A 14,875-nucleotide genomic window follows, 5' to 3' on the forward strand; every position below is an offset into this window, starting at 1 on the left:
TTATTATTTTAGTTCGTTATAATTTGTTGTTGACATTCATTCATATTTTAACATGTACAACTTTCAATTGTCAATGAAACTATATTGTTTTACTGTATTGTGACCACTCTGTATTTAGAGAATCAACATTGAAAATTCATTCATAAGAAGTAATATGCCGAAATTCAAACAGCATAATGAACTCCCATATTTTGAGGGTTTGATAGTATATTGTTGTATATTTCGTGTTTTGAGATTGGCTGTATAAATATATAGTCTCTTTCATTAAAAAACAAAGTATCCATTATCCCTTCAGATCCTCCTTATCCCTCAAACCCAAATATGCTGTCATTGGCTTAAAAAAAGGAGAGTGAAATTGAAGTAGACTTGGAAACTTTGTAATGATTTCCCAAAAAAAGCAAACAAACAATAGACAAATGAATAAACAATGAAGTAGTAATAAACACACGATCAAACAAATCAACATGCATGATTTTCTTCTCAAACATATTTTCTTAAGTACAAGAATCTGATCTCAAAAGATGACATATTGTGTAACTAGTATGTTAAAGATGACTAGAGATTAGAGTCAAGGAAGAGACTGGCAGCTAATGTGCAGTACAAGAGATCGGTGATAGTGGTTGGGGGTGTTAATACACTGCTCTGTAAATGGTGAATGTGGTTAAATCACGCAAGTAATTTGCTAAAAGTCATAAAACAATACAGTTTTTAAAAGTGAACTATACATGTATAGGCCAACACATACATTTGTATGAATTGGTCGATTTGCATATTTGTACACCTATGTTTATAGTTCTCTACAGAGCTTTGCTTCCTAGACACTTCCTGTTACCTTTCATCTTCCTCCTGCCCACCATCATGCTCACCCTTCTTCTGTCTCAATAATTCCTCTCAGCTAGATTGCTGTTGCTCCAACTCCACCACGATTCAACATTCTCCTAGTTGTTGATTTTAATTGCCTAATAATCTACAAGTCTATGGCGTTGTTTGTTCACCTCTCCTTTCTCTTTTCTCCTCCTCCCCACAAGTCCCTCCTGAACAGTTGGTCCCATTGCTTTCTCCTCAGCCTTGCTCCCAGCCCATTTTATATAAGTAGGCAAAACAACAATAACAGAGACAAAACAAAGATCAAAAAAGAGTGATTGAAAAGAGAAAATAAAAATATCAATATATATATATGGCATAAATACTCCAAGATCTTTGTGTCTGAACTCTAGGACTCTCCCCTCACTGGCAGTGGGTGGTTTGAGGACTGCTCCTCCTAGCCTGTAGTCAATTTTTGGGAATCTTCAGGGACTTTGTGTCTATGTTTTGTTCCCATTGTTGATTTGAAATGTTCCTTCTTGGTTTGGCCCACTGGAAGGAGGGGGGTTAGGGTCCTAGGGTCTGGGGAGAAGCTGGTCAGACCAGACTCCCTCCTGTCCTTGTCCCCAGTATTGTCCTCTGTTGCTGTATGCTCCAGCGAGGGGACATACTGTGTCCAGCTGCTGTCAGCTCTACAGTGCTCTTTGTGCCTTAGCAGTTCCGTGCAGGGACTCTGTCCTCAGGGCTTGGTGTGCCAGTGTGGGGCCTCGTCCCTCACTGTTTCTTTCTCCTTCTTGGTTTGCTTCTATGGGAGAATGGCAGGCCATCTCCTCTCCAGAACCTTTAGGTTTAGTGTTATCTTTTGTATCACATACTTCTATGGAGAGGTTCAGTTCGGCTTTGATTGGGGCCCTGCAGACATCACTGTTCATGGGTGGCCCCATGTGGTTATGTTACCATCAAGGTTTGGCATGCCATGGTGGGGTCTGCACTCGCACTTCTACTTCTGTGGAAATATTAACAATGATCTCCCCCTGGGTAGATTAGTGCCCTGCTCCTCCAGTGCCTTTATCTCCCTCTTCCTCACCCCCTTCTCTCCCCACCTCTTTCCAATTCTTTGTGTTGGGATTACATGTGCATTCTTCGGTTTGATCAGTCCCTCGAACTATTGCCTGTTCCTCAACCCATATAGTGTGAGATGGGTGGCCTTTCTTCCATACCTACTGTGCTGGCCATTTATACTTACCTCCGTGAACTCATGTTGGACTTGTACTTTTGTGATTGGCTAGCTTCACTTAGGCTATTTTCCTCCAGCTCTTTCCAGGAGATCAGGTGCTCCATGGATCATCAGTGCTTTTCATTGATGCCTAGAACTCCATTGTATGTATGTGCCCGAGTTTTCTAATCCACTCCTCTATCGATGAGAACGTACAAGGCTTCCAGTTCTTTGTGATTTTGCATTGCACCATCTGTTCTTACCTCTTCTGGATTGATGCCCAGCAGATCCCTTGCTGGGTTGTAATGAGCCTCAATTTCCATTTGCTTTAAATATCACCAGACTACTTTCCACAGATCTTTGAATATCTATAGCACTACCAACAGTGGAGAAGAGTTAGTATCTCACCACATTCCCTCCAACAAATGTTGCTCTCTGATTTACTGATTTGGGCTAATCTCAAGGCTGGTGGTATCTTATGGTGGTTTAAATTTGCATTTCTCTGATGGGTAATAATCGGGAGCATTTTCGTGTATGCTTATTAGCCATTAAAGTATCCTCCCTAGTATAATTTCTGTCCAAGTCTGTTGTTCACTTCCTCGGGGGGTTAATGGTATTTTTCCTTTTGCAGCTAACAAAGTATTCTAGATTTTAGTACTAATCCCTTTGTGTGTTGTATAATTGCTCAAAATCCTCTCCCAGTCTGTGTGTTCTCTGTTTGCTCTCTTGGTGGTCTTTTGATGCACACAGGTGTTTTTATCCTTAGTATTTGCCACTTATCAATTTCAGGTTCAGTTGTGTATGTACACCCTTCCCTATTGCAGTTAGTTTATTTTTTGCATGCTACTAGGTTCTCAAGATTGTCCTGATGTTTTCCTGGATGGTCCTGATATGTTCCGTTTTTAATTCTAGGTCTGTGGACCATCTTGTTTTTGATCTCATGCACGGGGTACGGTCAGGGTCGCATTTCATTTGTCTCTATTTGGCTATCCTGTGTTTGCAGCATCACTTGTTCAACCGACCATCCACCTCCCACAAGATGATTTTTGGGCCCATGTGGAAGATCAGTTGTCCATATGCTGATGATATTATTTCTGGACTTTCTCTTCTTTTCCATTGGTCTGAGGATCTGACATTGTTCCAGGATCACGTTTGGCCACTGTGGCTGTGTGGTAGGTGTTAAAGTCTGTAAAGCAAGCCCTCTCACTTGTGTTTCACCTTGAGGAGTTCTCGCTCTTTTTGTCCTCTTCCCTCTCCATATATAATTGGTGGGCAGATGAACTAGCTTTTAATGATTTGTTCTCCTGTTGCTTTCATCTTCCCATTAGACACGCACCAACAGATTTGTCCCTTGAGTTGTATTCCCACCTCAAGGACAGTGGGCAGGTGTGATAGAGGTTATATAATGCCACTCCTTTCCCCCCTCTGCTTTCTAGGGGTGGCCTCCTAGGGATTTGAGAGCCCTTTGTTCAATAAGTAGGTCTGTTCCATTTCTACTTTATTCCTTTCTATTTTCCAGTGTCCCTCTTTGGGTAGTTGCTCACCCTCTTTCTCTCTCCCCTCCCCCTTTCTTTTAACCCAAGAAAATGGGAGAGGACGACAAGAATCAAAGATTCCAACATTAACAAGATTTGAGAATGGGCAGGAGTAGGAAATGCAAAGATTGTGCATTACATTCATAGGAGTCATGGTTTCCAGTGAGGTCCTGATCATCTCCTCTGTTTGAGTGTCCGACAGGAGAGTAGATACGTGCCACCCTAGGGCCAGAAGCAGACTGTTCTGGAGTCAGGCTAGCTAGGAGTGTGCAGAGTCTAAAGGTTCTCCTGAGGGCAAAGCAATAGAGTGCAGTGGCCCCCTATCCCCTCTTCTGGCCCTGCACACCAGCTTTGTTCCTGGTGCATTTTTACCCATCTCTCTCCCCGGGTCAGAAGTTGTGTCATTGGTCATGTCAACTAACATATTCCTGTTCTTCTACATATTCCCCACACTTCCCACTAGTCTCGTTGTTGGCTCCAATTAAGTTACTTTCAAATTGGAAAAAGAAAATCAATTGTGTCAAACATAAAACCAAGACATAATATAGATATGATTTAAAAATACTTGGTCAAGTGTGGTAAAAATTTTTCCCATTCACTAGATAACATCATTAATAATTTTGAAAGAGTACTGTAAGAATAATGGGTCCTTTTAAATGAGCTAACTATATATATGTTGTATGTTATATGTTTTATGCAATATAGTATATGGTATATGATATATGATATATAATGTATATTTTTGTTATTTTGCATTGTAACATTTCAAGAATATGAATGAGAGTCATTAATAGAAAGAGGAGTAAATAAGCACACACACATTTGCACACTAGGAGTGAAGTGTATTTTAATATTGTTTTCTTGGTAGATGAAGTTTAATTAATTCCTCAGATGTAATATTAAACCAAAAATTTTCTAAACATGGCAGTAATTAAATGGCATTATGTACATATTATTTGTATTACTTTTCAGTATGCATTTGAAACCTGTATAAGGCTTAAGTAAGACGAAAAAGGAATTAGTGCATTTGAATTATGGAGTAGGCAAAGAAAATTAAATAAAAGGCAGAGTGTAAAAAGAAAATTACAAGGAGCACAGCTCCAAAAAGATGATTGACACAGTGAATGCAACAGTACACTCAGTCTTAGTAACAATTATGACCATGCTGTAGGATTTTTAAAGCTGCAATTAAGTCTGTGCTATTATATTCAAAAGCACATAAATACAAGGATAGTTAATTATAATCCAAGCCAAAGTTTTGGAGTGAAGAGAACATTATCTTTTAACCATTGTCAGCTCCTGCAATCCAAGTAGGAATGTATCGATATAATGAGAGTTTTCCTGAAAGAAGTGAGTTTTCTTCTCATAACTTGCCTTATAGCCTCCTTTATCTGTTTGTTTCTAAGAGTATAGATGATAGGATTCAAGAAAGGAGGAACTATACAATAGAACACAGAAATTATCAAGTCCTGTATCTGAGGGGAGTTGGAGGTTGGCTTCAGATACACAGCAGCCGCAGAGCCAAGGAAAACTATGAATATGAGAATGTGCGGGATACAGGTGGAAAAGGCCTTTCTTCTTTCTCCACTGGTTGGAAACTTGAGCACAGTAGAAAATATGTGAATATAAGACCTGATGATAAAGGAAAAGGAGCCACCACCTACTATCATTGTAGAGGCAAAAATCACAATTTCATTGGCTAAGATGTCAGAGCAGGAGAGTTTCAGTAGGGAGGGGATATCACAGAAAAACTGATGAACCACATTAGAACGACAGAAGGACAAACGGAATGTGTTCCCAGTGTGCACACCTGAATAGACCAGACCACTGAGCACAGAGCCCAGCGTCATTTGGACACAGACACGTGGGGTCATGATCACATGGTAGTGGAGGGGCTGGCAGATGGCCACATAGCGGTCACGGGCCATGATGGCTAGGAGCAGCAACTCTGTATAAGCACATAAAAATACAAGGAAAATCTGAGCTGCACATCCAACCACGGAAATCACCCTGTTGTTTAGCAGGAAGATGACACAAGCCTTGGGTACAGTCACAGAAATGTAACACATGTCCAAGACAGACAGATTCAGGATAAAGAAATACATGGGTGTATGAAGTCTTTGGTCTACAATGATTACTATGACAATGAGAAGATTTCCCGTGAGAGTCGCCAAGTACATTAGTGAAAATAACATTGTGTGCAAGACTCTGATCTCCCACACTTCAGAAAATCCTGTAAGTAGAAATTGAGACACTGTAGTAGTGTTAGCCATTTTAGTGTAATTTCTTTAAGATTTTGGAAGACACATTTTAAAATTTCCTAAAAAAACAAAGAGAAGAATTTGTATCAATGTGCATCTATTCCCATTTATGCATTATATATACTATATCTAACATTTAAGCATAGCATACCATAATATTAGTTCTCACTCCTATTGTATTTCTGTCTGTATAAATTATTTCTGAGTGGCAGCAAAATTATTGCTCTCAGATCGGTTTTCATTTCTATCAGTGATGTATATATAAAACTGGGTGTCAAAAATCTAAAGTTTGTCAAGATAATTTATTGCATTAATATAGGCCATTTCCTTTTATGTATATTATTATTATAACACATTTATCAAATGATTCATTAGTGACCAAAATACAACATATATAGAGAGAGTAAACTACAATTTTTGCAGAATATCTCATTTTTATGAGTAGTTTATTTCATTTTCTCCCTATTGAGGAACAAATATTATTTTCAACTCTATTTCCACCTCTATTTTCCACAATTTTTTTTCAATTTGAAAAGTCCCCAGAATTATCCTTTATGAGAATCTTTTTCTGTTGGCAATATCTATTTATTCTTATAAACACTTAAGAAGGTATGGTTTCTTTTAGACATCTCTTTTTCTCTATCTTCACTTTTGCAAAATATTTTATTTCATGTTACAAGGTAATTTTTATTCTTATTAAACCTAGATACCATAGTAATCAAACGGAATCATAATTACACCAGGTTTCATTGATTTAAGCTAGCACATGTAGTTTACATTATTCACATATTATACAATATAATTCTCATTGTGATTATGCAACCAAAGAAAGTTATATACAAAAATTAAAATGCAGTAACAGTGCAATGAAAAGACCAAGTAAATGAGCCTAATAGTCACTGCTAGGGCTTCAAAGTCCACTCAGAGGAACCTGAGGGCACACTATAGAATTGCACCTGTGGGTTTCTCAGGCTGTAACTCTTTGTGGGAGTAGAACGTCCCACCTTTCTCCAATGGTGCATCTGGTGGTTTCAGACAGTTGACCTTTTGGATCGCAATGCAATGGGCACCTACATCCATTGTTGTTTTAAGTACCATTGGATTGGCTGTGATCCATATGGTCCCTAAGCACAACTGAAGGCAATATTACCTGGTCTTGCATCGTCTGCACATCCTAGCTTTTGCCCATTGTTGCTGCCACAGCGAAGCAAATCAATAGTACTGACTGCATTCTAATAAGTAAACAAAAAGTAAATATAAATCACAACACTCTGCTTCTTTTAGTGTAATTATTTGTTTTTACAATGAACACGAGAATATAAAATATGCTGAAATGTTATGAGTAGAGTTTGGAAAGCTTAAAATGTGTAATTCTTTAGCTTCATATTTGAAGGTGGATGGGTCTATCAGGTATAGGATTATAGAAAATTGCATGATTCTGCCATCTCTCAAATATAAAAATCGAAGGTTCTTTGACTTTTATAGACAACAAATAAGATACTGTTTCAAGGCCCCAAGCTGTAAGATATATTTTGTTCAATGATGGATTTCTCATTTACCCACATATCCATTAATCTACTTACAATTTCCTCAAATTTCAAAAATATTGTGAGATTAATTATATGCGGCTAGTGACCTGGAAGCAGTCATGATGGGATCTCTGTAAATATAATTATGACCAAATATTTATGTATCCAATATTATGATATCAAAAATACTAGAATGTAGTTTAAGTAAAAGGAACTGTGTGTATAATAGTTACCTGGATGTCATATAATCACTTAGTCACTATGTTGAAAGAAAATATAAAATTGAATGCTTAGCAATTGGAAAGTGTTTTTAAATAACCTTAGTTAAATATTAAAAATAGCAAATAGTTTTTCTTCAAAGAAAATACACTGAGTAAATATATTAGCATACATTTAAGATATCCAATCTAAGCCTTGGAGATGTAGGCCAGTTTCTGCCCTGCCTCAATTTCTAGCTTCAGCAAAGTAAAAGGCTGTTTCCCACTCCCTCTCAATTTTTATGAACAACTGTGAATCCTATTATAATGACTGGGGGTATTTAAAATTGATTTCATTAAAAATTAGTTCATGAGTGTGAGTATATTCCTTATTTATATGTTCTATTTTAACCTCATGTACAGTGCTTCTGTGTAAATCAGTGAACTGTACAAGAAGTAAAGGAAATCATCTATTCATGTAGTAGCAATGAGGAGTAAGAGAAAAAATTTAAATTAATAACAACAAATACTCACAAGATGTTATTATATATGTTGTATAGGTAGTTCAGGATCTCCGGTAAGGACACAGTATATGAAGTGTGGACAAAACTGAGTAGGCACATTTCTCAAAATGACTGAGACTCTGACAGCAATCCTGCTTTATAACCAGCGCCTCTGTGTTCAGACAGATCTAAGAACACGAGGATGCTGTCGGCACGAGGAAAACCCCTGGGAATGCATCCCTGGCAGGAATTTTTTTTTCAGTTGACTTGCTGTCTTGTCTGTTTATTTATGGGGACCATCAGGGAAACCCCAGAAGGAATTTTAAAAAGATAATTGCTTCCACATGGATAATGAACAGGACCCTAAGTATGGGTCCTGTTCTTGAAACGTTTATGTCTCAAGACATATATATTTGACCATTAAAAAAAAATCAAAGGTCATGAAAATGTACCTGAGAGGGTTTACTGAAACCCTAATAAATGCTGGGCATGATAGTGGCACTGGTGGAAAGCAAACGGAAATAGAGGAAAGAACTCGGTGTCAAAGGACATCTTTAAGCTTAAATACAGAAATGTACATATGTAAATTCATTTATATATAATGATATGGAATATGGATCTATGTACACATATTTATATGTTAAGTATTAAGTTAGAAGACAGACATTTGGCCCCTACTGAAGTACTCACTCAATGCAAGAACACTTTGTTCTAATAAGCCAGCATTCTGTGATGCTGACCTTCCTGACAGGATCCCTGAAGACAAAATGTGAGCATGAAAAAATGTGATGAAAAAGGCTGATTGTGCCTGGATATCACAAGATATAGCATCTTGGTTTTTTAAAATCATTTTATTGGGGCTCATACAACTCTTATTAAAATCCATACATACATCCTTTTTGTCAAACACATTTGTACATATGTTACCGTCATCATTCTCAAAACATTTGCTTTCTGCTTGAGCCCTTGGGTTCAGTTCCTCATTTCCCCCTCCCTGCCAGCTCCCCTCCCCTCATGAACCCTTGATAATTTATAAATTATTAATTTGTCATATCTTACACTGTCTGAAGTCTCCCTTCACCCACGTTTCTGTTGTCCATCCCTCATGGAGGAGGTAATATGTAGATCCTAGTAGTGGGCTCTCCCTTTGACCTAGTTTTTAATCTGCCCTGATGACCAGGAAAAGTGCTAATATTTTTCTTTCTTTTTTATGTCATTTTATTGGGGCTCTTACAACTCTTATCACAATCCATACATCCATGCATGGTACCAAGCAAATTTGTACATCTGTTGCCATCACCTTTCTCAAAACACTTGCTTTCTACTTGAGTCCTTCATGTCAGCTATTCATTTTTTCCCCTCCCTCCCACCCTCCCCTACCCTCATGAATCCTTGATAATTTATAAATTATTATTATCATGTCATATCTTACACTGTCCGAAGTCTCCCTTCACCCACGTTTCTGTTTTCCATCCCCCAGGGAGGAGATTAAATGTAGTTCCTTGTAATCGGTTCCTCCTTTCTACCAGACTCTCCCTGAACCCTACCGGTATTGCCACTCTCACTGCTGGTCCTGAAGGGCTCTTCTGTCCTGGATTCCCTGGGTTTCCACTTCCTATCTGTACCAATGTACATCCTCTGGTCTAGCCAGATATGTATGGTATAATTGGGATCATGATAGTGGGGCAGGAGAGGAAGCAATTAAGAACTAGAGGAAAGTTATACGTTTCATCATTGCTATCCAGCACCCTGACTGGCTCATATCCCACATAACCCCTAAGTAAGGCGGTTTCCAGTAGGCTATTAATGGGCTTTGAGTCTCCACTCTGCACTCACCCACATTTACAATGATATTATTTTTTTGCCCCTTGATGCTTGATACCTGATCCCTTTGACAGCTCGTCTTCAAACAGGCTGGTATGTTTCTTCCGCGTGGGCTTTCTTGCTTCTAAACTAGATGGCCACTTGTGTATCCTCAAGCCTCCAAGACCCCAGACACTATATATTTTGATAGCCGGGCACTATCAGCTTTCTTCACCACATTTTCTAATGGACATGTTCATCTTCAGTGATCGTGTCAGGAAGGTGGACACACACTGATATGATTTTTAATTCTTTGATGTCTGATAACTTGTCCCTTCTAAACCTCGTGATCAGACAGGCTGGTGTGCTTCTTCCATGTGGGCTTTGATGCTTCTCAGTCAATTGGCCACTTGTTTTTCTTCAAACCTTTAAGAACCCGGACTCTATATCTTTTGATAGCCGGGCACCATCAGCTTTCTTTACCATATTTGCTTATGCACAGATTGTTTCTTCAGCAATTGTGTCGGGGAGATGTGCTTCCTGGAATGCCAATTTAATAGAACAACGTGTTCTTGCATTGAGTAAGTGCTTGAGTGGAGGCCCAATGTCCATCTGTTGCCTTAATACTAAACCCATAAATATATGCACATTGAGCTATTGTCCTCCACTCTTATATAAATATATTTACATATGTACATTACAGACTTTAGTCCTCTGTAAATACCCTGTGTCACCTAGTTCTTTCCTCTATTTCCATTTATCCTTCTCATGTCCCACTATCATGCTCAACCTTCCTTTGAGTTTCAGTAATTTCTCTCAGTTACATCGCACTTGCTGAATCCCTACCAGGTGTCTTACACCCTCCTTGCCACTGATTTTGGACCACTTGTTGCTTGCCTATCCCTGGTGAGTTCCAGGTAGTATGCCATGAGCCAGATCAAATCCAGGGGTACATATGGTAGCCTACTAAAAAGAGGGTGGAGGGAGATAAGGGGAAATAAAAAAAACAAAAGGTGTGTGATGGGGGAATAAGGAACAGACCCACCCAAGAGTAGGGTATTGTTTGTGTCTCCTTAGGGAAAGAGGGACCAGATATAAAGCCAGTGCCAGACAAATGCAGCAGGCTTGTAAGGAGTGGGGAGCCAGTGGAGGGGCCTGAGAGCTTAGCCCCCATACCAACTACATGGACAACTGCCCTCACCTCAGAAGAATTACTTGAGAGGACAACTCTGAAGCTGCAGTTAGGGGAGAGGGGCAAGTCTGATCAGAGCAAATGGGAGCAAATGAAGGTGGAAGAAGAGAGAGTGGAGCACATCCTGGCCCATCAGGCCTGGAGTATGACATACCTGCTCTGAACAGCCAAAGGACAGAGTGGACTTTATGGCTGATCCCACTACAAGACATGCCATGCCTTGATGGCCCAGGGCCCTAAAGGGGACAACACTGGAGACTCAGTGCCAGGACTGACCCAGACTGACCTTGTGACACCGAGGCAAACCCCTAAAAGTGTGTGGCAGAGCAACCATGGGAACAGAGCTGGGAGTCCCTGAGGGAGTACAAAGGAGAGACTCTGGAGCCAAATCATGGTGCCCATTGGACCTGACTGCAGGACATGCCTAGAGATCAAAACTCAGACCTTGATCTATTTACAGGTTTTTCTTTCTTTAAACATTTTTTCTTTTAATTAATTTATTCTTCTGTGGATAATTGGTATCCATTTTTGTTGTTGTTGCTGTGTTCTCACTCATCGCCTACCTTGCTGTGGCTTGATTTTGGGTGCATATTATTATCTCTACAGAACTATCTAGATAAGATAGTCTGGATGAATAATCTGAAGGAGAAAACAATGGGACCATAGGTTCTGGGGGGAGAAGGGAGAGTGGGAGGAGAGGGTAAGGAGGTGGTGCTGATCTCATTTATTTTTAGAGTCAATTTTGTGTATTAAATGCACATGATCGCAGAAGGAAAAGACAAGGATCCTGTTGTTGAATTATTTCCACAGTTTTGTACTTGTTAATTGCTGTGAATTCAGTTCTGAGCCAGAGTGACCTCAGGCACAAGAGAAAAATACACTTCCTGGTCCTCGACCTCCCTCCTCATTGCTCTTATGTTGCAGTCCCTGGTTGTAGCCACAGTGTCAGTGCACCTCCTGGAGAAACTTCCTCTTGTCCCTCTACTTGACCTAACACCACACCTTTCCCAGGCTTCGGACTCCTGACACTGTATCCAACGCATGTAAATGAAGTCTTGTCATCCTTGCCTGTAAGGAGCACTCTGGCATTACTTCTTCCAGTACAGATCTGTGTGTCCCTTTAGCAGTCCGTGTACTTTCCATATATTCCTCCAGCACCACAGTTTAAATGCATTGATTCTTTTTCAATCTTTTCTATTCACTGTCCCGCTTCCACATGTAAGGAATCAATGGAAAATACCAAGCCTTGGGTCAGGTGCACCCTAGTTCTCACAAGATCACCCTTGTTTTAAATAATCAACAGATGTCTGGTGCAGCAGCTTTAGGCAATTAAAACAACTTTTGATCAGATTGCTGCTTCCATGAACAAGGAGTGTGGATCGAAGCAAGAAAACATTCCTTCCAACTTCAACATTTACTCCATTTATTGTGATCATGTTCTCTACTGTTCCAGTTGTGAGGGATTTGGTCTTATTATATAATGAATTGAAATTCATAGTTGGAGAAATTTATTGCAACAAAAAAGTCATGGTACAAATACTTGCACTTAAGTATATAGAACAATTAAATTCACAATGCAAACAGTAAATCAATTTGAAAGTGAACAAAATATCCGAACAGACACCTATGGAGATGCACAGAGGGCATATAAATAGATGCAAGCATTCTCTTTGTTTCTGTTAGGAAATTGCAAATGAAGACAACATTGAGATAAGCTACATAACTAACATAAACAGTAAAATGTATATCCTGACAACATCAAGATGTTAAGGATACAGAGCAATTGAAGCTGCCATTCATTTTTAGAGAATATGAATAATTAATTATTTACTTCAGTAAAAAGCTTGAAAGTATAAAGCTGACTATACTTTTCTCCTACAACCAAGCAATCCAAAAGGCAGGTATTTGTCCAATTCATTTAAGGACACATAACGACATAAAAAACTTTAACAGATATTTCAGTTTTATTCAACTTGCTATTGTCATCAAGTCTATTTTTACTTCCTAGCATTATTCTGCTGTGCTCCCAGTTAGATCAGTGGATGAACAACATGAGGTATATGTATGTAATGCAATGTTATTTAGTGAAGATGAAGATGGAGTGTGAGTCCACAAACAAAATCACAATCACCTGAATTGCCTATTGCTAAGTGAGAGACACCAGCTAGAAAGGCTCTATGTTAAATGGCTCTGACTGCAGGACAACCTGGTTAAAAGAAAACAGAAGAATGAAAAATCAATGATTTCCCAAGGATTCAGAAGAGATGAGGAGGGGGGAATAGGCAGTGTCGGAAATGGTTAGTGCAAGGAAACTATTCTCTTCTGTAATGTGGTTCCTGTAATGGTTGATACACGGCTTTATGCATTTCCATAGCCCCTAGGTTTAACAAGAAGTGATCCATGATTTCAGAGTGACATTAGTTAATAAATATTTATCAGTAATGGTTCAGCAATTATAACAAATGCACCACCCTAATTGCAATTCCTTCTTAATAGAGGAAGGTGTTCACGGGGAAACGGGTGAAAGGGAGACTCTCACTACTATTTCCTCAATTTTTAAATAATTCTGCAACTTTTCTAAAATTTAAATCACTCTATGTATTTTAATCTCTGTTCTATATTTTGACAAATGCCAACATTTTGTGTTAATGTATTTTGTCAAGTTTTATATCGAGTGGGTTTTTAATCATTCCAAAATATTTCAATCTAGAGTGTTTGAAATCTAATTTTCTTATTCTTTTAGTATGTTATAGTGTTCTTGACATTCACTTTTATTTTCACATGTACAACTCTCAATTGTCAATGAAGAGAATCAACATTGAAAATGCATTCATAAGAAGTAATATGCCAAAATTCAAACAAGCAGAAAAAAACTTCCATATTTTGAGGGTTTGATAGAATATTGCTGTAGATTTCATATTTTGAGATTGGCTGTGTAAATATATATAGTCTCTTTCTTAAAAAAAAACACGAGCTATTCATTATCCTTTCATATCCTCCTTATCCCTCAAACCCAAATATATTGTCATTGGCTTAAAAAAAGGAGAGTGAAATTGAAGTAGACTTGGAAACTTTGTAATGATTTCCCAAAAAAAGCAAACAAACAAAAGACAAATTAATAAACAATGAAGTAGTAACAAACACACAATCAAAGAAATCAGCATGCATGATTTTCTTCTCAAACATATTTTATTAAGTACAAGAATCTGATCTCAAATATTACATATTGTGTAACTAGTATGTTAAAGATGACTAGAGATTAGAGTCAAGGAAGAGACTGGCAGCTAATGTACAGTACAAGAGATTGGTGATGGTGGTTGGGGGTGTTAATACACTGCTCTGTAAATCGTGAATGTGGATAAATCACACAAATAATTTGTTAAAAGTCATAAAACTATACAGTTTTTAAAAGTGAAATATACATGTATAGGCCAACACATCCATTTTTATGAATTACTCTATTTGCATTTGTATAGACCTATGTTTATAGTTCTCTATAGGGCTTTGCTTCCTAGACACTTCCTGTTTCCTTTCATCTTCCTCCTGCCCCACCATCATGCCCTCCCTTCTTCTGTCTCAATAATTCCTCTCAGCTACATTGCTGTTGCTCCAACTCCACCAGGATCTCTACATTCTCCTAGTTGTCGATTTTAATTGCCTAATAATTCCCAAGTCTATGGCGTTGTTTGTTTACCTCTCGCTTCTCTTGCCTCCTCTTCCCCACAAGTCCCTCCGGATCAGTTGGTCCCATTGCTTTCTCCTCAGCCTTGCTTCCCATGCCCATTTTATATACGTAGGCAAACAACAATAACAGAGAGAAAACAAAAATAAAACA

General features: G+C 38.6%; 1 protein-coding gene across 1 annotated transcript; it reads right to left on the minus strand.

Annotated features, from left to right (window-relative positions):
• Positions 1-4,847: 4,847 nt before the first annotated feature.
• LOC142440364 (olfactory receptor 14C36-like) lies at positions 4,848-5,828 on the minus strand. The gene has a single exon (XM_075542823.1). It carries the CDS (start codon positions 5,826-5,828, stop codon positions 4,848-4,850), a length of 981 nt encoding a protein of 326 aa, XP_075398938.1.
• Positions 5,829-14,875: the final 9,047 nt, after the last annotated feature.

Source organism: Tenrec ecaudatus, chromosome 2, assembly GCF_050624435.1.
Source record: "Tenrec ecaudatus isolate mTenEca1 chromosome 2, mTenEca1.hap1, whole genome shotgun sequence".
In the NCBI taxonomy this organism is placed as follows: domain Eukaryota; kingdom Metazoa; phylum Chordata; class Mammalia; order Afrosoricida; family Tenrecidae; genus Tenrec; species Tenrec ecaudatus.